Source organism: Cylas formicarius, unplaced genomic scaffold (assembly GCF_029955315.1).
Source record: "Cylas formicarius isolate icCylForm1 unplaced genomic scaffold, icCylForm1.1 PGA_scaffold_3__17_contigs__length_32017465, whole genome shotgun sequence".
NCBI lineage: Eukaryota > Metazoa > Arthropoda > Insecta > Coleoptera > Brentidae > Cylas > Cylas formicarius.
Window position 1 is genome coordinate 24521341 of NW_026844326.1, and position 25201 is coordinate 24546541.

Here is a 25201-nt window from a genome sequence, read left to right on the forward strand (position 1 = left end):
ATCGACGACTTACCCGGCATGCAGCAGCATGTAGAACAGGAACCTCCACACCTCCGCGCGTTTGTCCGGTCGGTAGATGAATATCGAGCTTATGGGCACGGGTCCCGCCGGGTTCACTTCTCCCGTATTTACCGAATAGTAAATGAAAAATCCCAACTGAAAGCAAAAATTTCGGGTTAGTCTGCGGTCTGTGGCCAACACCTAAAGGAGTTTGTTTTTTATGCTAATTCTTTATAGTCTTCCTTTATGGGGGTCGAAAAAAATTGGTTCGTTTTTCTATTTTTTTTTACAGGTTCATTACGTTGAATTGGAACAAAAGAATCAATTGAGCTCCTAGCGTAAATCGACGTAGTTTTCAATTAGATCTAAATGATTTTAGATTTTCCAACTTACTTCGACATCACATATTTTGCATAATTCACACACGATTCAACACAGGCCGTATTACACAGATGTAAGAATGATTACTAATAAACTTAAACTAAGTAGTATACCAAACCAAATAATATTATTTATAAATTATAAATTATAAATTATTTTCTATTACAAAACTTTAGGTAATAATCTTGTTGCATTGTATATTAATGACCACCGTTGGATAATCCCATTCAAAAGGAATTGGTCACTTTCTTATATCTATGAACAGACCATATTTTGCTAATATATGCATTAGGTATCTATCATTAGTTCGGATTCAGGAAATTTATTTTATTTAAAACAAAACAACTTCAAGTGAATGTTTTTGCATATAAAAATTCTAATAGAAAAATCCCTACAGGCACGGGAATATGTGTGGTAACAAATTTTACAAGTGATACACATTTAAACACCATAGCTTTGAGAAGCTGATCTACACAATAAATGTCTAAAGTCTCCATATTGACAGACTCACAGAGTACTGACATCTTTATCATAATCAGCAGTTTTACGTCATAATAAAATATTTTTTTCTACCCCCGCCTGTAAAAAAACACGTCACTTTGTCACGTCAGTTTCATTCGGGCCATTTCGGACAATTCGGATGTTTTCGGAAATTTTACCGCACGGATTGAATTTTGACGTTTGTTTATTCTGCTAGAATTCACGCAGTGCTGACGTTTTTTTTTAATTTCAGGGTATTGCTGCCTTGTGTGACTCACTGTTCTTTTAAGTGGAAAGGTAGTCGAAAGGGTAATTAATTCATTTTTTTTTATTGTTACAAAGAACAATTTTCGTTTTTGGATAGGCATTACATTCAGTGCGTTGAAATTTATTGTTCTATTGTTTAGTTTTATTTTAGGTATTTTCTGTAATAATGCGTATATCTAAGGAAAATAAAGCAGTATTACTATTATCAACATAAATATTATTCTATAATATAATTTCCTTTTTTTTTCTCTGCATGTAAATAGTAATTTCATTTTTTCGCCGATTATACAAGGTGTTTAGCGAAAGAAGCGGCCACGCTCAACTGGATATTCGTAATCCAAAAAAAAAAAAATGAAACGAAGCTTCAGAAATTTTAAGTATTCAAGATACGCAGTGTTTAATTATTTATCCTTGCCGTAGGGTTACATGACTGCAATGATGTTGATGGGGGTGGGAGTTGGCTTATCGTCACGCTCTGTGAAACACTAGACTACTTTTTCAAATTTTCTTTAGTTTATTGTGATTAAAGGGTTCAAACAATCACCGAAAGCGGCCAAAATAACTCCGAAAAAACATCTGGATTCACGGTGTACACCATATATACTTTCCGAAACGTTACACAAACCAGAATCGCGCGGCAATTTGTTTAATTCGAGTGTAAACGTGAAATCCGTACGATATTTCTCTAAATTTAGCTCGGCCAGATGCGCGTTCCTTTTCGGGGTTAAACGGGGCTGGGGGCGGAGGAGGTTGGTGAATTAACGCGAGACGCGTGCCCCGTCGCACCGAAATTTGGAAAAACGCGACGCCAAACGATTGATTACTTCCTCCTCTAGGGCACGCACCACCTTGAGCTCCGAGAGAGTTCGTTTTCGGAAACAGATGTCGGACTTTTTGTCGACAAATCGGTATAATTTGGAGTGCGTGTTCGTTCACCTTTCCGAAATTATTTCGGGAAGAATTCGTCGATCCGAAGCGATTGATTTTTGTTTTTGGTTAAGTCGGCAAAGGTATCAAAAGATAAAAGATTTATCCCACTAGACTTTTGAGACTTTGGTGAGGTAAAACTAAAAATTCGCGTACAAAATTTCTAGGCACATAACTTGGCTGAAGATTAAGGTAAACCATGTCTCAAAAAACCTTAATATCTTCCTTAAACACCCCTTCTTCTCTTTTAAGTTTATACTACATATTCCTCATTATACTCCGCAAGTAAATTGAGACCTGCAGAGATGCAGAGATGTTTTTAGAAGTACATCTTTTACTTCTGACAGGAATTTATCTACTTAAACGATAAAAATAAAAAAACTTTCGAACAAGATCTAACATTCATTCCTTCTCGAGAAGAAACAAAAAAAAAACTTTCAGTTAAAAACATTTTATAACTATTGCGATAAAAAATCACCTTCTCATTGCGGACAAATATAATATAATATGCTTCCTGCTGACATAAACCAAAAGAAAATCAAAAAATGTTTAAAATAGGTTTTAAAACCCTTCTGAATAAGAAAATCCAATCTTTTCATGTAATATTTTATTTGTTTCTTTTATTTAATATTTTAATTCTTAGAATTTTTAAAAATATTTAGACGTATTACTATTTTCTTGGGCGAAATTTTCTTTTTTATTGTTGATATTAATGACTAAACGTCTACTCTATTCCACAGGCAGTTTACTTAAATCTCAAGATAGAAAATGCTGTTGTTCTCGGTTACTTTTCCTCCGGACAGCATCTATCGAGAGTACTGCTTTTTGTAACTGGTTTATTAATATATAGAGACAATACCCTTGTGTGTGGAAAATTAAAAGTAAAGTGTGTTAAAATTTCTCGTTTTTGTGCTTTTTTTTATAGTTAGTTCATTGAAACATATGTCTGAGATAGTGCACCAACTCCTCATTTAAAAACTCGCTTTTAACCAGGATCCTGTGGACATATAGTCAGAAATACTCAAAAAAGTTACCGCAACCCATCATGTAGTGTAAAATAGAAGGAAAAAGAGCGTCTGGTAGAAGAAGAGATTCCTTGTTGAAGGATCTAAGGAAATGGTGCAATAGATCAGTGGAACCATTTCGATCTCCGGTTTTCAAGTTGAAGATGGCCATTTTTGGCGCCAACCCCAGACGGTAGGAGACGGTATAAAACGAAGAAAACTAAATTTAAAGGATTTGAATTTTTATGCCAACAAAAATTGTTTCTCTTATTCATTCATTCATTTCTCTCACTATACAAAATTACTAGTAGCTAGAGCAGAGACGTATCAACTTATTTCCAGATTTTAGAAAAATGCCGCATATTTTATGCGGATTAATGCGATTTTAAAGAAATATTTCAATTTTTACGGATTATGAAGGAGTATTACTGTGCTCTATAGGCAATTCCGTTTACGCCAGATCCCTTAAACCCGCCGTTTATACCTATTCGGCTGTCGCTTCTTTATGGCGTTATTCTGTGGTTGTCGCTTATAAAAAAGGTACGCTATTTCGGCACATAAAGCCGCCTTTATGCATTACACGTTAGTTTAGTCTAATCGTTAAAATTCTGCAGAGGATCCTCATAAAACTTTTCAGTTCGGTGCCGACCGATAGAGTTTATTTTTCGAGTCACACTTTGCCATGAAACACGGGCTTGAAGTGTAGGTCGTTCGCGCAACCTCGTCTAAAACGGGCTTTACATTTTACGCGCAACTGTCGCGCGCGTCGCAACGCAATGGTGCGTCCCACTTTTTTTTTCTTCTTCAATTTTTTCTTCCTTTGACAGTCTAACGCCATTTCTCACGCATTTCACACGATCTAACGTCGGAAAAGGTTAGAGTTCGTTTCCCTCGCTACAGCACACACACACCTATATAGACATAAGTATACGCATAAAACACGTGTTTAATTATTTAAATTAACCCGCGCGAGCGCGGTTATTGTCCGGCTACTATTTATAGCCTTTAAAACGACCTTTTTCTTTTCTCGCGTTGTCTAGCGCAAAAAAAAACAAAGCCGTAACGTTTCGATCCGCCACAGGCAAAGAGATTTTCTCACAAAAGAACGGCAAAGTGAAAAACCACGTCGCCACGTGTACAGTGTGTCCCATTTCTTATAGGGTTACTTATTAATTAAATCAGTAAGTTTTGGTCTCATACTCTCAAATCTTGATATATAACAAAACTTGTTTGTTCTTTTTTTAAATTAATCAGATTAGTTACTAGCTTTTCAAAAATATCACCTTTAATTTTTTTTTTACAAAAAGGTAGTTATCAGTCAAAATAAACTAGTATGTGTGCAACATTATATACGCATTGATAATACACCCCTATTGTATTCAATTCCGATGGAGAAACAATAGAAATAAATAACTCGAAGTTCTCTCGAGAATAGGGGTGATTTTTTTTTCTTTGACCCATTCGTTTATTTATGAAAATAACGCACACCAAATAACAAAACTGAAAACCCAATATTTATGTTGCAATAAATAATTCAAGTTGTAACACCCCGCTATTCCTTTTAAACGACACTAAACGCGCGGGAAAGATCGTGACGTCATACCGCTGCTTTTCGATCGATACACATGGTTATAGTTTTATTCTCAGGTTATAGGCCGACAATTATATTTTGCAAATTATTAGCACATCCAATCCGTCCTACCTACGAGCTAAACTACACTTTCGTAATGTTCAATCAGTGGCTTCAATGCACCCCTACAGACTATCACAGGCACGATATCGTTTATGTTTGTTCCGCAGATCATTTTCTTATAACACTGTTGTGATTTTTAATAGTATATACGATTAAGTAAAATCACATTCAATTAAATTCTTTAAAAAATATTTCAGGTTGAAACTGCTAACTTCTCAAATAATTTATTTTTATTATAATAACTTTCTATTGTTCCATTTATCTATTATACTATTTTTAATTTATCAATTAATCCATTTAGACATTTAAGATGCTAAGTGGAGTAGCCTTTGCTAGACTTCGCTTCTTCTCTACTGTATATTTGTATATACAAAAATAAGGGCAATTTATTATTATTATTACATACATATATTATTTACGTTTGTCTTTGCCTCGTGTAAAGGTGTGTTTGTATTTAATCTATTCCAGTTTGAATTTGTGGTTAGTGTGCTTTACAGTGATAATGATGGAGGCAACACAAAAACCATATTTCAAAACACGATGACAGAACCCGTAAAACGCCAGATAAACTTTTTATTAGTCTACCAGAACATAAAACTCGTTATTTGTTGTTAATATGTTGAGGAGTTTAACTCTTCAAGTCTGTTATGCAGTCATACCTAGGTTTGCCTAGGCAAAGTCCGCATTGCCGGGCCACTTTAGGCAAAGTCCGAAATTATTAGATATTTCGGACATTGCCTACACTGTGGTACGACAAATGTGTAGCAGGCAATCTCCGAAATAAGCTGCCGCGTTACTATCATACTGCCAATATTGTATATATATTTTACAAGTGTAAGGCACAGTTTTGGTTAGTTTTGTGATAATTTATTGTATCTTAAAGAACAATCACAAATACACCTTGTATTGTTTATGTATGTCATTTACTACCAAAAAATAGGTATTTGCCAAAAAAGAGAATTCTCTTTGGGTAGAATTACTTTTTACAGAGTACATTCTATACATGTCACTTATTAGCAAAAGATGTCAAATGGTGACACTTAGAATTGCATAACAATTTTAATCTTTTACATTTAAAACAGTTAGTGGTACATTTTTTGGTGAAGTTACATCTTTGAAACCCAAATGAAGAACTATGCCCACGCGAAGTTCTATTTTCGGTTAGTCTTCGATTTTAAAAAACTGCAAAAAATATCTATTCAACAATAACAATAACCGACCTTTTCTGCTGTTTTCGTTTTTAGTGGCCGTAACATATTTCAATGATCTCGGTAATTAAGGATATATTAGAAATCACCATCAGGGCAAGTCTGCATATCTATAAGATCGACTTGTCCTCTCGAACTTAGTTGTCGGAATAGTAGCGGTTTTACGGTTATCCCTTTTTTTCGATGCTTTTTCTTCTTGAGACAGGTTTCACATAGCTCTAACTAAAGCGTAATGCATTCTCGAGCTACGTACCAATATATTTTAAAATCAGTATTTAGGTTTCCACTAATTTAAAAAAATCCTTGTAGTTTTTGTTGAATAATTTACATTATACTTGAAACTTTAATCTACAGACAATATTATATTGGATTAAAACTAGTGGCCAAATTTTCTTTGAACAAACCTCTTAGCTTTAACACCGCGAACCTCAGCAAAAAAAAAACTTTGGGTGTTTTGTATGTAAGATGTCGCCATAAACATATCTACTAAAGCTAAATTATCAGATTGAATTTTTTAAAAATCGGCTTCGGTCATTTTCAAAACTTTCTTATTGATACTAAACACAAGAGAACAAAAGCAAGCGACATTATCAAGACTAAAATTAAAATTAAAATTACCAAGACGAACGCGTTATCGTCCTCTAATGGCTTCTCTATGCTACCGTCCGGCTGGCGCGTAGTCTAACGAGCGGATTGACGTCACAACCGGTCACAGCCAATGAAAGCACTTTTCAAAGAAGATTTAAATTTAAAAATTTTTAATTCCTTATATTTATTACATAGAACTACGAAATTATTGTATTTGTGATATTAAAAATTCTGTTCAAGATCCTTATTGAACAAGTGAGGAAAACTCAGTATGTAAACATTTTTTATAAGAATCCGAATGAAAAGGTGCTGTATCGAGAGCTGTGAGCCCAGACCATCACACAGAAAAAAAAGAAGCTTTCATTATATCGGACATCATCAAAGAAAGAAAAATTCAAAATTTAGGTCATGTGATAAGGTGAGAGATACGAATTAATTCGGCTTAAAATAAAGAAAAAATATCAGAAAGAAAGAAACCTTCGTGAGGAGAAAGGACATTTCTTACAATTGTCATAATTTAGGTTAACATGTAGAGGAAGGGAGAAAATAAAATATTAATTACCCTTTGAGATTTAGGAAAAGGGACACCTTTTTTCATAGTCATAAAAAAAAAAAATTAAAGATATATGCTATATATGAGGTATTTAGAATACCTCTTATGTGATATTTGTTTCAAATGAAAACTCACTACGCCACTGGATACTACGCAAAAAACCTCTTTTCATATTCACGATAAGATAGTTTGTTTTTAAAGTTGCCCACACCCGACAATACCGTTGCAAAAGTTGCCACTAGGATGGTTTTGAAAAATTATACATATTTCACTCGTCCTTCGACATATCCATTTTTCTAGGTGACTGCGACCAGGGTAAGCATTTGCAGTTGAGAACGGTATATAGGCGTTACAAAGAGATAAATGTCGACTATCATAAGCTTGCATGCTGCGTCAGTTAGTGAAGCTGAAGTATCGCGAAAAATGACCTACAAAAAGCATGTCTTGTAATATTTATGCCGTATTATCTCTCGGGAACTGATTATTTTGTTTTCAAGGGGTCGTAATTTGTTTTTGGTTGTTGAACTTTTTTGTTTGTTTTTTTTTTTAATGTTTCCTTGGCTGCGCTACGTCTCAATTTATGATTACGCCGCTATTTTTGTGGGTTATCGATCTAACAATCTCGCCGCGTTGTCAAAACACGACGACGATGACGATAGTACAAGGGAAAAACGGCACTCGGACGTAAACAGCAGCTGACGACTGTGGCGTCCCTGTATCCAGTTTCGCAAGAGAAACTGGCAACGTTCGACGACCCCCTATAACACGAGAGGTTTATTATCTCCGAATCCTCCCCTATTTCCCATTAAATTAGGGCGAATATGCCGAAAAATAAGGTCCCCGGAAAACAACCCCACGAAAACAAGCCGGCGGCTTTTATTATGCTGCGCGGTCTCTTTGCAACTGCCGACCTATAGATTGTAGATTAAAATAAAAAATAAAATTTCCGACGTGCCGGTAGGAATCTTTTCGAAAAATATATAAAAGCAGGAAGTCCCAGCTGTTTTCTTTCGAAAAAGAAAAGTTTTGGAATGAGGCATCAGGAGAGATGCGGATGCGAAGAGAAACCGTCGTTACATACCGAGGCTGCTCCCTAAGCATTTCTCTAGACTTCTCGGCTATCATTCGCCAAGATTCGTTTCGTCGGTCGGGCACGGATTAAAAGCATAGAAACAATGATGAAGAAAATTCCAACCTACAAAAATCGTTTTTTATTTTGGTTGACTGATGTTTGTGAAGATCGTTTTTGCACATTTAATTTAATTTAATTTAATTTAATTAAAATTAGAATAAGATATAGAACACTCGTCCCTATTTATAATGTTATATATAATTATTTATTAAATAAGCAGCATTTATAATTGTAAAAGCGAGAAAAATATTTGGTTAATTTTTAAGATTTACGTTTAGTATCTCTGTCTGTGAATTTCAAAAAATCATTCATAGCAAAACACCAACGTACTTATTTAATAAAATAGTCTGTGAGCGAGTGAGTAAAATACGTAGATTCTGACTGACGAATATATTTTGTTTTTAGAATTTGTGTACACTGGGTGATAATAACGCCTAATTTGTAGCGAATTCTCATCATGTGTATGCGATAGAGCTTTTTTGTAGTATTTTTGATCTGAGACGATTTGCACACAGCGAAAGAATTAAATATCAACAAACCGAGCGTTTTTCACACGCCCAAGAAAAATTTTCAAAAAAGAAACATTTGTTTTGGTTAAAAATGAAACGTGAGACGCAGTCCTCTAATAAGATGTCAGCCACTCACCTCGACAAGCGTGATAAGGATCGTGAAAAATGGCGGGGGACAGCAGGTGTAATGGTCCGCGTAATACTTCCGGTCCCTGTCGTCCGTCAAAAATTCTTCGGCCACTATCGTCACCATTCTGAAATAAAAAAAAGAACAAAACGCGTGACGTACAAAAAGAAAAAACCATCGCTTAAATAAACCACGCGACCGGCTGCTCAGCTACTAGAGAAGCGCGGTGTAGTACCACAAATTATTCAATTAAACGCATAAATCCGGCGCCAGTCTAGAAAGTTACATTTTTATTTCATTTCCTGAATCGTCCGACGCCCGCTACGTCAGAGCCACACAAGCTTTAAAGCGGTTATAATTTAGAAGCGAACGTGAAAACACACCTCTCGAAGCCACTTTTAAATATAAATCCAACATTTCCGCAGCCGACTACTTTATTCTGGGACGTATCGATTTCCCCTATAGGCTTTTCCGGTCGTTTCGACTAGACGGCCGCGAATTTATCGACCTTTTCCGCGCCGCTGTTTGGTATCCATTTCTACCGGGGGCGAACATTTCTATTTAAGATACAAGCCGCTTGCCTAGGTCGATGTTGAAGCCAACATCAAAATATATGCACATGCGCTTGTCGTTTAAGCCTAGTACAGACCAAGCAAAATATGGAAAATCACTCGTTGTTGGAAGAGAAAGTTTCTTGAAGAAGGTTTCTATTATAGGCATAATTTAATACCCGATTCATAAATGGGAGATGGCAGCGGGTTTTTCGGCTGGCAGTCACCTTACGAGTGGTCCGCACATACTATATTGTCCCCATCAGCCCCCCATTTTCGGTTAATAGTTTAGATTTATTATTTCATGTTTATAATGTTTTTCCTCATAAATTTTATATTTTTGATTTTTAAAAATATCTACGTTTTTCCGAAAAGATTGAAATTTGTATTGAAGTAAGAAGTCAATGAGGTATATTCACAAATACCAGAAAATAAGCCTCCAACGTTCTCCATCATTAGTTAATATTCTCAATTTATAATTTTCATGGATATTATGATACTCTTCAAAAATTCTCATTTTCATTTTTTTAAAATACTTTGCTTCCCACCCACCACCCCAACCACCTCCATTTAATGGTAATTAGTTTTTTTTTTAAATATTTTTCAGCCTCCCGCAAAAAACGTTCCCCACGACCCCACGATAAACGGTACAACTTGGGTGAGACATTTTGATATCGTCGGATAGAGGAAGGTCCAAGGTGTATAAGATATAAACCTCAAATTCTCAAAATTATAAATAAGTGATAATTTTCAAATTAACCATCGATTGTCGAGCCGATTTTCCAACCCCAAATATGATTTCTAGGTGATTTCTCAAATGTGGATAAAATTCTGCATAGGGGGGTTTTCGAGGACGGGAAATTCGAATTTGTAATAATTTTTTGAAAAAGTTGACATTTTTTGACTAATATTTTGTCTCCCGGATGAGCTAAGAAACTTAGATTTAAACACCATTTTTTTTTGTTGGTTTGGCTACAGCATTGGCCGTTTACCGCATCCCAACCTCCACGCGTCTCGATCGCTGTATAAATCCTTTGTGAGACTTCTCCTTTGTACAGCTTCATCAAATCTTGCCTTCCAGCTTTTCCGTAGTCTGCCTCTTTTCTTTCTTTGGGGTGGCCTCCACTCATACATTTTCTTGGGTATTCTGCCTTCGCTCATTCGACTCATATGTCCAATCCACATTAGTTGTTTTCCTTCAATAGTATCTAATAAGTCTCTTTTCTACATTCATTCTGTTTAAAATTTCGTCAAAATACATCATGTCTGTAGAAGCTACCTTTTCTTTCATAGCCTTTCACATTTTCCAAACCTCTGACCCATACGTAATTAGGTCATTCCATAACACTGGATGTAATTGACTATAACAATTTTTTATTTATTAATTTTGTTTTGTTCGTCCACTTCGTCTCTTCCGTCCGATGTTTTAGTCACTTCTAAGTACTTATACTGGTTTGTATGTTTAATAGTTCCCACATCAGTGTGTAAATATTGTCCGTTTATTCCAATAGCCATGTACTGGGTTTTCTCCATATTTATTTCCAAGTCCCATTTCTTGTATTCTTCTACAAGCTTTCTAAACATATAGTTTATATCGCGCTCATCTTCTGCTAATATTACTTGATCATCTGCAAATTATAGACTGTAGATGGACTCACTGTTCATCATTACACCCATTTTATTAGATTTTCGTTTCCACTCCTTTAAGGCCTATGTAAATTATAAACAAAGTGGGAGATATACAACATCCCTGTCTCAGGCATTTATTTACTAAAAATTGTACATACATCGTCAATATTTCCGAAACGATTCAGAAACGGACTGTTTCTAGGTGTGTACTGGGCATTATACATCAATAAGTATAGTCCAGCACAGATTTACAACAAACATTTACCAGTACAGGAAGATATTTTTATTTTAGTAGACAGAATGGAGAAGAGTAACAAACCAAAAAGAAAGTATCATTTGAATATGTGTTGCAAGAGAATCGATTTATGAGCATAGGAAGCTAAATTTTTTATTTTTATTATCAGACAATTGCACATACTGTTTCTATGTATTTAAATTTAAAAAAAACACCCGTCTACGTTAAAATAAAAAAATGCGCTAATAATTTATATATTTTAATGCATAATTCTTCATCGAACTTCATTGTGAATCCGTATTAAAGACATAGTATACACATTATACACGGGGGCTTGAGGAAGGTTTGCCACTTCCAGCGACATCAAACTACCATCACGATCAGTGAATTTTTTGTAAATTGGGTAAAAAATATAAACGAATACCTTAAATTGCCTTAGAATCGAGTCTAAGTCAACCCTTCCCTATATTTTTAGGTCCAAAATGCTACCTTTTATCAAACGGCATCCAACAAAGTAAAGGCACTGCAAAGAAATTGAATGCACTTGCTCCAATTTCATAACAAGTAATGAAAAAAATGTTCTTAATAACACCTTTAAAGAAATTATTTCACCTACCTATTGTATTCAAATAAATTCTTACAAAAACTTTCTGCATTTTTAATAACAATTTTATACCTAGTATTATATTAAAGAATGTATTATTTATTTATACACTGATATACCTCGTATCTAGGGGCTTCTAATGTGCTTTAATATTTTTCATCTTAATAATAAATTTGATTTGATTTAAAATAACCCACCGGGCAGCATAATAGTTTATGATAATGCTAGTTCTCTCACCACTTTAGCTAAAAAAGTACCAACGGTCAGCAGCAAGAGCAACGGAGAGCAGCACAAATAAATTCGAAACCGGAAAAATGAAGTTCAAGACGAAAAACCAAAATTTCCATAAAGAGATAACAGAACACTATGCAAAAGAAAGACCAACGACCAGGAATTCCTCAGAAGCTCATCCACGTAATTTATAGCAAACTTACAAAAGGAAAGCTGTTAGGAGAACGGTGCTGCCGGGCCAATGCCAACTGAAGAGCTTCATAGGAATGGAACCAAACCAGAGAGCCAGTATCGAAGCTAGGGGGTATAACCAGATAGAAAGAGTCAAAAGTGGAGAACCACCTACGAAAACTAATAACTGCAGTTGTGCACAGTATGGCGTTATCTAACTGCAAAACGAAAATTAGCACTGCGCATTTTCTTAACGCTCCGCTTTTCTAGATCCATAAGGAGCTATTCAAACCTGGAGCTTGAAACCCTGATACCGTGCGTTGCAAAAATGCAGACCTCATCAGATGATAATCAGACAATTTCTTTCGTCGGGTTTATAAAACGAACCCGACGTGTTTTACACGCTCTTCTATATTTATTTACAAAGGATCGCGCGCCGACCGGGCTCCACAAAAAACGGACAGGAAATTCGTGGTATATTAAGTGTCGTGAAACGGAAACAATCGAAAAACGAACGACACGTATACGAACGACGTCGCTACAGGAATAGAATTCGAGGACGACGCGCATACAGTCGAAGCGACACGAACGCATTCACTTTCACGGAGTTGAAGTCGGCAGTTGTTCACAACACTACCTTTTGACAGGAGGACCTTCTCCAAGCACTCGGGTGTGAGACAACTTCACCTTGGTTTAGCGGCAAGCACCAGAATAACGAAAAACCAAAATTTTCCCAATAATTATGTCCGCGAAGAAACTGAATTCGCAATAGAGGGCACTCAATTCCTTATGGGCAGTTAGTTAGTTCTCTAAAACAACATATCTGCTTACAAAATTCAAGAAACTCATGACAACTGAAGCCTAATGTCCATGAACAAGAGAGTTCGTGAAATGAATTACTGAACACCAACTTTTCAAGCACATTTTTACGTTGGTGACATTGTTAATCGCAGCGAGTGCATCACAACACGTTGGAATAGTGTGCTGCAGGAGGGCTATGGGGGGCATTAGGTGAGTTTAGCGGCAGTCGTGTGATCTAATTGCGGGACCCTCTACATCTCAAAGTCTCGCACGGCACCGCGATGGGAGTGGTAGACGACAGCACATAAGGGATGTATTTAGAAGAGGAGGAAACTCCAATTTGATCTTCTAACCGACAGCAGCCGACTAAGACTAAGAGAGGGCTCTTCTAGATGAGGGAGCGACACGTAGTGTCACTGTTTGGAACGGATTTTGAGCTGGAGGCCATTATTTGAGAGAACGATATAAATAAACTCTTTTGCAAGACGATTCGTAGGCAGACTATTTGACTCCTTCGTTTACATCAAGCAGCCACTACCTTATTTCTGTTCTCGCAAACGGTGTTTCTGTAGGAACACTGGAACACCAAAGACCCTAGAACCTTTACTAGTTGTAGAACACCAAGTTCTTACCTGCGAAATAGCGGAGGCTCGTTCAGAAGCAAGTGAAAATCGTTTTCTGAGGAAACCTCTCGGTCCCTGTGATGGACGGCGCATTTAAAACTCCTCGAACGTTTTCCGGTCATCTGAAACGAAAGGGAAAAAATACTGTAAAATGGCAGCTCGCGTCGGCGCCCCGTACAGGTCGTCGTCAAAGACGTTTTTATCGATCGATATGACGATTGCCGCCATCGGTCCACTGGGACCTTTGGCGGTTACCCGGCCGCCGAGACCGGCGGCGGCCAAGGACGACGCTCGCGAGGGTCACTCTGGCGAATAGATTATTTGTTTATAAATATTTAAGGTTATTTTCGAGCGTAAATTAAGTATTTCAGGGTGCGGTCCCTTTGGAAGAGTCGCGACGTATAACTATTACCGGCCAGTTTTTTTTTCTACCAAATTTACATCGTTCAGTCGTATGGCTTCAACTAAACCACTTTCGCAAAATATGGACACCGCAAGCGGCATTTTTTATCGTGCTCCTACGGAGCATTTTCCAACTTTTGCGAAGTGAATGGAATGGTTTTGCATGTACCCTATAAAAGTGCCATCTTTCCAATAAGCAGTCGGCCTAACTTCAAAATGAAATGAAACTTTGGAAAATTTTTACATTTTATGCAAGTATCAATCAAATTATATTTGTGTTAAGACCAAATTGCCCTGTTCATTAATGCTTCTTATTTACAAGTAAGAACGCACCTCTTAAAAAGGCAATTTTTAGGAACTTTTAGGTTTTGCCTATTTGCCTATCAAATCAAAACCATACCAAGTAGCTAGGAAGAGGTCTGGATAACACCAATACTTAAGAAAGGCCCAAGGGATAACTGTGGAAAATTTAGATTTTATTCAAATATCAATAAAATTAGAGCCCATTAAGGTGTTCAAACCAAATTGCCGCGTTTTTTAATGCTGCTTATTTACAACTAAGAATGTACCTCTGAAAAAAGGCAATTTTTAGGAACTTTTAGGTTTTGTCCAGTTGGCTATCAAATCAAAACTGTTTGGCCATACTTAAATGGAAAAACCATACCATGTATCTAGAAAGAGGCCTGGATAACACCAGTACATAAAAAAGGCCCAAAGGATAACTGCGGAAAATTTAGATTTTATTCATATATCAATCAAATTAGAGCCCATTAAGGTGTTCAAACCAAATTTCCCTGCTTTTTAATGCTTCTAATTTATTTACAAAAAGCAATTTATAAGAACTTTTAGGTTTTGCCTATTTGCTATCAAATTAAAACTGTTTACCATACTTACTTGGAAAAACCGTACCAAGCAGCTAGGAAGAGGCCAATACGTAAGAAAGGCCTAGAGATAACAGTGGAAACTGCAGGTGTGCATATCTGCCATAGGCACCATGAGTCGATTATATGGAAAAATATACGGACCCCAGGAGATCGAACAGCAGGCTGGTAGATCAAATTTTATAATGAACAAATAGTAGAAACAAATCGTGAATTACATTCCCAAAAATTGCCTAAACTACAAGATTATATCCCTAAAAGTCAAGCGTTTTGCACTTCTACATTTTTGCATTGGATAAGTGCTTTTCGAGAAAACAGTTCGTGAAACAGAACAATCTAATTTTTTTCTTATTAAAAGTTTGATTGCGTTCAACTTTTCGGATTAAAACTTTCACCCTTCGCAAAAACGTTAAATACGAGATTCTTAGCTCTCGATATGAGTTATATCGAAATGCCAAAGAAATTGACTAACTCCTACACCCTGCATAATGTCGAAAAGATACTTTACGGAAGGCATTAATAGTCGTGAACATTATACATCTTCTGAATCTTTAAAAATACTTCTCCGATCTCGCATTTGGGAATAGACATCTCCCCTGTGTACCAAATCTTTGATCTAAAAATTTCGACCCAATTATGGAATTTTTCCTAAAAAAAATGTTGTACAAGTCTACGAAAAATCAGTGTTTAGACGTTGGAGGTTCTTCGATTTCAAGAAGACGCAAAAGGACGCGTCATCTCCAGGAATTGTGACATTAGTTGGACTTTCTTGAGGAAATTCATCCAAAATTGTGTCAGACGAATTTTCTCGCGTCTTGCTAGGTCATTCAGAAGACTTTATTATTCCTCTGCTGGGCGAGAACGTCGATCAGGATGAAAAAGTTAATGGGTAAATATGGAAGAAAAACGTGCTGGTACAAATTGCATATCTCTCAATCAGGCTTATGTCGTTCTTCCATCATCAAAAGGGGCAACGCGTGGTGTTCCGTTCGATCGGCAAATTAATGCATGCAATGGCCTCTAAAAAAATCGCCAGGCAGAGTTCTTCGGACTGGAGAAAACGGGGAGGTGGAAAGTGTATAGAGTAAACAACCGTCCGACATTCCATCGCACCATTCCCATGACAGTAAAACGATATTAACGCTAGACCAACGACGAAGAATGAAAATAAAACCGACACAATGGCGTTTCGAAAGTCCGGTGCATTTGTACACATTTAAAATCCCGTAAACCTGACTTTGCCGCGTACCGCCTTGCGTCGCCGCGCCGCTAATATAGTAGTACTTACCGGCCCAGCGGACTATAGACTGAAAATTGTTACGTGGGAACTGGGTCCGGAACACTCCGTATAATGTGAGCGCGCCCGGCCGATCAGTCGGTTACCTCGGAACGGTTCTCTGTTATTGTTGTTCGACAATTTGTTTAGCAATACGACGGCATTAGAACCGGCACCCAACCGTTCGCATCTAAATGTAGTACCGCTGGTGGCGATGTGGCGACAAGTAGTACCCCTCGTCAAAAATAAAGGAAGAAATATATCCAAATACGTTGTATTACAAATGAAGCTGGTAGATTCGCAGCTATCAGCTTCGTCGAATGGTAGTACCGCAGTTTAGCAGTGAAAAACAAGCGGATCTCGCAAAAAGATACCTGGATACAGTAAGATAAAAAGCTGCGTGGCTTACAGGGCCACTAGTAGAATGAAGTAGAACCTAGGAAAGGTAGTACCCCAATTTGGCGGGTGCACAAAGAGCTTGCAGAAATGCAGTACTCAACGAATATTCCAAATAATCCATTCCAATTAACTTTGCGATTGAAGTCTTTAACGAATAGTGGTACTAAAACACTTGCACAAGTATCCTAGATGCCTCGATGCAGTATTTAACAACTAAAGGAGTAAGGCAACAAAAACTCAGAGCTGCATGCCTTATAGATATAGTACGAGATAAGAAAGGCAGTATATTTCAAAATTAGTACCACGGTTCTATCTATCTAATCATAAATAGATCCTACAAGCTATGAAAGTTGCAGTGGGTACTCAATAAATGTGGAAATGAGACAATAAAGACTGAGTGCCTTGCAGAGACACGTATTACAACTAACCAGAAATACGAAAGGCAGTACCACACTTCAGCGCCACCGAAACGTTCAACGAGCCAAAGGAGGACGAAGCAATTAACAAAATTACAGCTTGGCGCTTTACTATATGGAACTAAGCAGTGCTTACATCAAAGGTACTAAAGGTACTGTCAGAGATACGGCAGGTGCCCCTCGGGCACGGCCCCGATCGCGAATAAATAAAGCGGACAGCTTCATTTCTAAGTAATTGGTACGACTCGCCGGTCCCTATCCGCGTAATCGGTTCGCATCACGTCCGGATCGTGGTACACTAACTATATTAGTGCGAGGCGTTTGACGGCGGTTCCCGGTACTGCGGACGACCCGCGGCGTCCACTCGGCGGTAATCAACTTACCATTATTATTCATGGTTTTTAGTGGTACGACCGCCTCGGAGATGATTTATTTGGTCGTAAGTCGCACGGTCATTTTTCACGACGCGCGAAACCGGCGGTACCGAACGTCGACGCGTCGAACCGTCTATACATATATATTATAGATGTATACACGTTGCGGCGCGCTCGGGTCGTACCGCACTGGAGGTTTGCACCCGGGCCGCTTTTCCAGCACCTCAGTGCCTATAAGTGTGTTCTTCACAGTAAAAAATACATGCAATTTTATTTAAATATACAATATAATACGCCACCTATTTATTATGTGTTTTTTACAATATCGTTCAAGTTTTTATTTTGTATTAATATTTCTAGTACACTTTACAACATTTTACTTTGTAAAGTGTATTTTTCTTTAAAATAAAGTAAAGAATTAAAAGAATCTGTAAAATAATGTGATGACATTTAAATTATTGTCATAAATATAGAAGTAGTAGTAAGAAATACAGAAAACGGATGCGCGATGCGACGCGGAAAACGATCACCACATTGATGCGATTTTTATAGTTCTTCGACTTAAAAACGTAATAATACCGCTGCTGTGCTGTTTGTGCATTAAAATACTGCTCATTCACAAGATTATATAGGCTTATTACCTAGTTTACGAATCTTATAAGGTAAGTACAATGTTTAACCGTTTCTCTTGAGGCAGTAAGTTTTCTTCTGTTCGAGAAAACAATTTGCATCAGCATTTTCATAGAAAAAACTATACAAAATTTCGATGTATGTACGATGAGTGCAAAATGGTGTTTTCGAAGTATAATGCCTTTAATTCTTATTTATTCTTATTCTTTAATTATATATTTGCAACATAGTACGTTAGAGGTCCATTCTCCTAAAAATAGTTATTTTTGTAAATACCAGACAATTACATTAAAAGATTGGAAAAAACATTTCTATATGCATTTAGTTCGATTTTTAGTAAAAAAAAAATGAATTAAGGGTACATTTTTGCAGAGAACATTCAGAAAACACAGTTACTCAGTCAAAAACTAATAAAGTTTATTTAGTCAAACAGCGTCATATTCGGATGAAAATATTGAAAACACATAAAATAAAAAAAATATGGGAAATATCGTTTTCCAGACTAAATAATAACAGTCTTTAGAGCACATTTTATTTATAATCTACAATATCCTGTTCAAATTAGTTCAACATTAGAATTTATTCAAAGATTTTTTTTGGAATCTACCCAGAAAAAGTTCTTCCCGGCCTGACATAGATACAGCTCCAGTATCACGATAAAACTTTAGCACCTAAAATTATTAAAGAAAGGCTGGATGGTGTGTACGGCCAAAGTTCTCCTTCGTATTCTGTAGTGAAAGAATGGGCAAAACGTTTTCGAATGGGGCAGGAGTCCCTCGAAGATGATTCAAGAACTGGTCGACCCGTGAAGGTCATAACGGAAGATATTGTTGCGATTGTGGAAGAGGTGGTATTGAGTAATCGACGTTTAAAGGTCAAGGAAATCTCAGAAATTACTAAGCTTTCTGATACAAGTGTTCGTTGCACAAGCTGCCATTTTAGAGTGTGGGTTCCAACAGATAGATCATCCTCCCTATAATCCAGATATGGCCCTCAGCGACTATTATTTGTTTGGATATTTGAAAAAGGTCTTACGTGGACCGCGGTTTAACGACGAAGTTGAGTTAAAAGAGGCTGTTTTAGCTCATTTTGCAGACAAACCAAAAGAATATTTTTTTAAAGGGATTGAATTGTTAATGAAGAGATGTAATAAGTGTTTTGGAGTTAAGGGGGATTACATTGAAAAATAATAAAAAATTGTTACTCTACTTTGTTTCTTTCATATTGAGGCCGGGAAATTTTGGCGCTGCCCTCGTATCTCTAGGTAGAAACTACATACCAAAATCTAAAAGTATATAATCTATATGATAAATGTTCGTCATTTTAGCATAACGACAAAGTATTTAGGTTGTGTACATTACGTGGATATGCTGGTAATATTTTACTATTTTACTTGCATACTGTGTTCAAGGGGGAAATCGTGAGGGTGGCACTACTTGCCTTTACTTATTGTTCCGGTCAAGAATTCGCTTCATACGACCGACCTTGCCATACATCCCCGTTAACATATTATCGATCTCGATCCTGGCTCTCGTTCCCTCTCTTTCTATCCGCGCACGGTGCATGGCATTCGCTCGAAGACAGCCATAAATATCAAATTCCTCGCTGCGGTATATTTTTCTAAATATAATGCACGCCATTACGGTGAACGTTATCGATATAACGTTATTGCTGCATTATATATAAATATAAAATTGTCGGAGTTGTAGCGAACCGTGGAGAGATTTGCAATTTCACCCGCCGCCGCCCCTCCCGACCGCCCCCCGCCGACGCCGCTGCGCTGCCCACATCGCTCGCCGTTAATAACAATAATTAAAACGAGGGACCCGCGAAAATACGTATCCATTAAATTTCGAAACGGTTTTATGACGCGCGAGGGGCTTTGGTCCTGTGCCGCCGCCGCCGCCGCCGCCGCAGCCGCGCTAAGCGCCCCCCCTGGCTCCCACAGCCAAAATTAAGGAAACAAAAAAACCAAACCGGCCATGCGATCGCCCTCGCAGGACCGTACCGAATTCGGAAGCCGATACGAGCGACACCCCGCGGCGTTTTCGTTACAAAAAAGCATAAGCCTCTATATAATAAAATAATTGTTTCATTTCAAATAATAATACGAAAAATAAGGTCAAAATGACACAAAACTCGCCTAAGGTGGCTGGGTCTAAACTGCATATAAATCGGCCTATTGTGCACTTTTTGACTTTCATTTTTTTTTTAGAAATTACTGGTGTTTGATTTAATATGCTTTAATACGAGTTTAAATTGATTAAAATTATTTCTGCTTTTTAGATTTAGTAGTAAAATAGTACAATTAACTTTTTTTTATTACTAAAAACAAATAGGGTTATTGACGAATAGCAACTCAACACTTATTTTTTAATAATCGGTACGACCCCCTCTTGCTCTAATAACATCTTTTACTCGATTAGTCAAGTTCAAGTTCGATATTGTTTTTTGTGGAATGTTAAGCCACTCTTACTCTACTGCAACAATAAGCTCTGGGATCGAGGTTGGGGTACGAAGTCTAGGTCAAATTCTCCGTTTTAGCTCATCCCATATCATGCAGGAACCACCTCCATAAGGGCTCTGCTCTTCATTGCAGCATTCTGCAAATCCCTCTTCCGTTCTTCGGTACACTTTTTTTGTCGGTCGCTACCAGACAGGCATATTCTGTTCTCATCTGAGAACAGCCCAATGTTCACTTCAGATGATCATGTGCAAAGCGTAGGCGTGCTTGTCGATGAGCTGGAGTAAGTTTCGGACCAATTACAGTTGTTTTTGGGGTCAGGTTATTTTCCTTCAGTCTTTTCACTGACTAATAGTCATTCTTCGAACTTTATGGAGCTTAATTAAGGTGACGATTTCATATTATGTGTTGACACAATAAAGCGGTTATCACGAGTCGTTGTAAATCGCCTTGTGCCTGTTCCAGGGAGGCTAGTAAAGGATCACCCAGTCCCCTGATACCGTTGGCATACTCTTCGAGCTGTTGCGCGTGTCATATTCAGTTCTGGAGCAACGGCTCGCTGGCAAAGTCCACTTTCGGTGCCGTGTAGTATACATCAAGCAAACACAATTTAACGCTATCCAAATGGTTAAAAACGAATTATGTGAAAGTTCCAGTTTAAATCTATAACAAGTTTGCTACTATAACCATAACTACTGCATGAATACGTTTCATTTCTTTAACCGAAGCTACTCTTGACAAAAATAAGCTCATACTAAAACATATTAAATTGTCTTCCAAATAGCATGTTTATTTTTTGGGTCAGATGAAGTTTCTAGGAAAAAAAATATACTAAGCTAAAAAAATTACAGGGGGTCGATTTCTATGCACGCAAGTCAATTAACAGTTTTCTTAGTTTGAATTTAAATTGTTTATGTTTCTATTATTGGAAGAGTATTGAACAATTTTACGCACCCAATGGTTATGTCTATGTTACTATGGTAGTACCGAAGCTACGTTTAGTCTTATAATGAAACACTGAAACTTAATGTTAAAAAGCAGATATATTTCGTATCAAGTTTTATTTAAAAGCAGAGTTGAAATTTACTCTGCATAGGGTTCTAACTCCCGGTTCATATAGAAAAAGATTTTTTAAATGTTTTACTTACGTCATCCTCACTTTTTAAACTGTTTGGCAGGTAACTTTTAACTTTGAACTACGAAAACAGTTAGAAATCGGTTGAAAAATCGTGTCATTTGAAAAAATGTTATTCAGTACTTGTTCTAATTGAATTGTTAGTTGTAGCGCCTATAGTTTTCTGAATTAGTGCTTATTTTGTACGGTTGTATTGCTCAGTTTTCGAATCTCTTATATTCACGCTGGTATCCAGGCCAGATGGGATCGGATATCCCGTATGAGATATTTGCTGCAGCCGTTCGATTCCACTGTATGAATATGTTAACAAACCTGGAGGATGATGGAATAGTCCGAACCCCTCTTTACGAAGGCATCCTATTGCATATTTGTAAGCTGGCCAAATTGCCTGAGTTGCAGGGCCAAATAAACCATCAAATGAAAAAAAAAAACCTTAAACTATATGATTGATGATCTCTCATGTGCTTTGGCCAATTAATTTTCGTAAAACATCTATTTTTTTTCACAATTATTTTTTTCTTTAAGTATTATACCATCCACGTTTTAATTCTAATTAAATATACCGTTTATATCCTATTACAGTTCTCCACACCTAATTCTGTTGACTCACACGGATTTAGTATTTTTAAACAATGGTGTTTTTGAATATTCAATCAATATTACATCTTGCGCAAAGAGACTTCTTTGTTTTTTTTTTTTTAGATTTTTTTGCAGGCAAAAAATAATTAAAAAATACCGTACCGAAACCAATAAAGTGAAGAAAGTAAAGTAAGAGAAAAAAAAATACTAAAATCTCTCAACATTCCACGCATATGCACAGTATATAAGCAGGTACAGTATTGGTGAAACATCAGCAAGTTCGATTCATTAACAACCGCAACTTTGTAAATAGTGGATAAAACATGTCAATATGAATGTTGGTCACTATCAGTACTTTGGCACTGAAAATGTAAGAAATACCTACCTAATTAGATAAACCTTTTATATCTTATCGTTCTGGTTTTTAACATTATAAGACACAATTTAAGATCTCATATGTCTTAAATCTACTGTTTCTTGCATTCTTCTTCTTTTGGTATTTATAGTTAAAGACCGCTGTTTGTGAAATGTCAATTAATGTTGCATCTTGTGGAGAAAGACCTGTTTGTTTTTTTATTATTATTTTAGAAGTAAAAAATAATTGAAAAATGCCGTACCAAAATCAATAAAGCGAAAGTGAAGAAAGTAAGAAAAAACAGAAATATGTGAAAACCAGATTTACCACTTGCCCGAAAATCTGTCAACATTCCATCCGTATGCGGCAAAGAATATATAGGACAAGCATGAAAAAAATTTCACCTAGGATGAAAGAACATGAAAGAGCCTTAAGACTACGACAAATATCCAAACAATCTTAACCGCCAATGAGGAGGAATCCATAAGACTTGTAAATAGTAAATAAAACGTCTCAATATAATGTCAGTTGGTTCCTTTTGAAAGTTGCTTACTATCGATATGTTGGCATTGAAAGTGAAAGAAATAGCTACCCGAGACAATCTTTTTAGTCTGCAAAGGGAAATATATACCAGAAAAGTAATAACTTTGCGATTATATTACAATCATTATATATTTTTATTTCCTAAAATAGATTAAGCGGCAAATCAGCAAAGATCAGCTTGAATTTTTCCTATATATTTCTAAAAAAACGCCTAAAAACTGAATTGCTGCTCCGCTATTAAGTTTTAGCTGAAGATGATACTTTTAAGGATGTTCAGAAAAGATTATTTTTAAGAACAATCTGTTTTTGGTGCACGCATAATATAATGTTGAAATCCTTGAAGTTGCTCCGAAATTGTACAGAATTCCTCTAGCATTCCTTTGTACTGTGCACCATTTCATATGCGGTTTTTCCCTAGGTCACACTGTAAATACTAAGCTGCGCAGTAATCAAGGACAGTTGTGGTAGTAGAGCGCAGACTCGACATTAATGATCGCCCAGTTCGAATTGCGATTCGCCCTATATAACGCAAAAACTGCTACGTTACGGACCTGCACGTCAAAATTTAGGCAGTCTGGTTTTAATGTTATGCATTCGGGTCGAGTTTTCGACGGGCACCTGCCAGTTTTGTTTCGTGATTACACTGCCGGCTCGCCCGGTCCAAAATTCACCACAAAAGAAAGAAAAAAGCGGCATCTGCGGGCAGTTAGCGGCAGACGTTAGTTCGAAGGCACGAGCTAAGCGCGTACGCCCCAAAAAAACCGCCGCTGTTCGAAAAAGTCGATGCAGAGCGCTGCGCGGTATAGAAAAGCCGATTTTGAGATTACTGCAATTGAACCGAATTCTGCGTTTTACCGAGGCGATAAAACGTCATCAAACAAAGGATCCAATAATAATAATTTAGTCATTTCTACCGTTACCTCGACGTACATACTTGCGGCTAATGACTAATATGTTAATTTGCACAAATTCCACGTAATAATTCTCCCCTATCTCTCTCTCCTTCTCCCGCTTTTACCTCGACATTTTTTTCCTTACACACATTTTTGAGTTTTCGTTGGTTCACAAAACAAGTGTATACGAAAATGCCTCGAATATAAGAGATGTTCTACTTGCCATTGAGATCAGCAGAACGCTATTTGAAACTCAGTTCACCTCGTATATCTACGGTCGTCGTATGCATATTATATATAGACCTACGAGAGCGTACACCTGTGCCGCCTTTAAGCGACCCCCCCAAAAAAAAAATCAATCACACCAGACCACAATGGGACCGCACGGCCCAGGAATTAACATATCACGCCCTTGATCGATTGAAAAATGACATAATTTTTCACTTGTCCCCCGATCTCGTGGCCGGATAAAACTTAAAAATAAATCGCCTCTATCAATTATACTTTGCCCTTAACAATGAAAACGAATGAATCGCCAATAATCCCACGGGGCCTTATCGGCACTTTTTGAGCCCACCACCCGCGTTAATCGTATCGTCTTTCTCTTTTATTCCGATAGCCACGGCCTATCATTCATTGCACGGGAGCTTTTACTTATGGACAGATCGGACGCATCTGGTTATACAGCAATAAAAACAAAAAAAAAAGATAAAATTTGGAAAATATTCGCAAACGGTGTTTGAAGAAAAAATTTTACAAAATTTCAATAAGGAGCGCTACGGGATAATATTTTATTTATGGATAAAAATATTATAAAATAAATTAAAAAAAAAAGAATCGAAAATATTTGATAATATGAAACTTTCTAAAGCATTTTTACTATATGACTTTTTCGACTTTAAACTAATTTTTCCTTTCAATTTTCAAATACTTTCTTTTACATTTCATAAAAATAATACGAATCCTTATTAGCAGGTATTCTCTGATTAATTTATGAACGCATTAAATATTATTAATTCAGTGTTATTATTAAATACTATAGTCATACTTTACTTATTTAACCCCAGTATTTGTATTTTTTGTTTCTATTCTGTTATTTCTTCCTTTTCCCTCTTTTTATTATACAATTATTTTCTTATT

General features: G+C 36.7%; 1 protein-coding gene across 1 annotated transcript in view; it reads right to left on the reverse strand.

The window, feature by feature from the left end:
- LOC132700159 (protein rhomboid-like) overlaps positions 1-25201 on the reverse strand; it is a 152754-nt gene that overhangs the window by 7869 nt on the left and 119684 nt on the right. Inside the window, exons 5-7 of the mRNA XM_060667320.1 lie at positions 13724-13836; positions 8879-8996; positions 14-156 (exon numbers count right to left, since the gene is read on the reverse strand). Of these exons, the coding sequence (XP_060523303.1) occupies positions 14-156; positions 8879-8996; positions 13724-13836 (374 nt within the window). The remainder of the gene's footprint in view (positions 1-13; positions 157-8878; positions 8997-13723; positions 13837-25201) is intronic.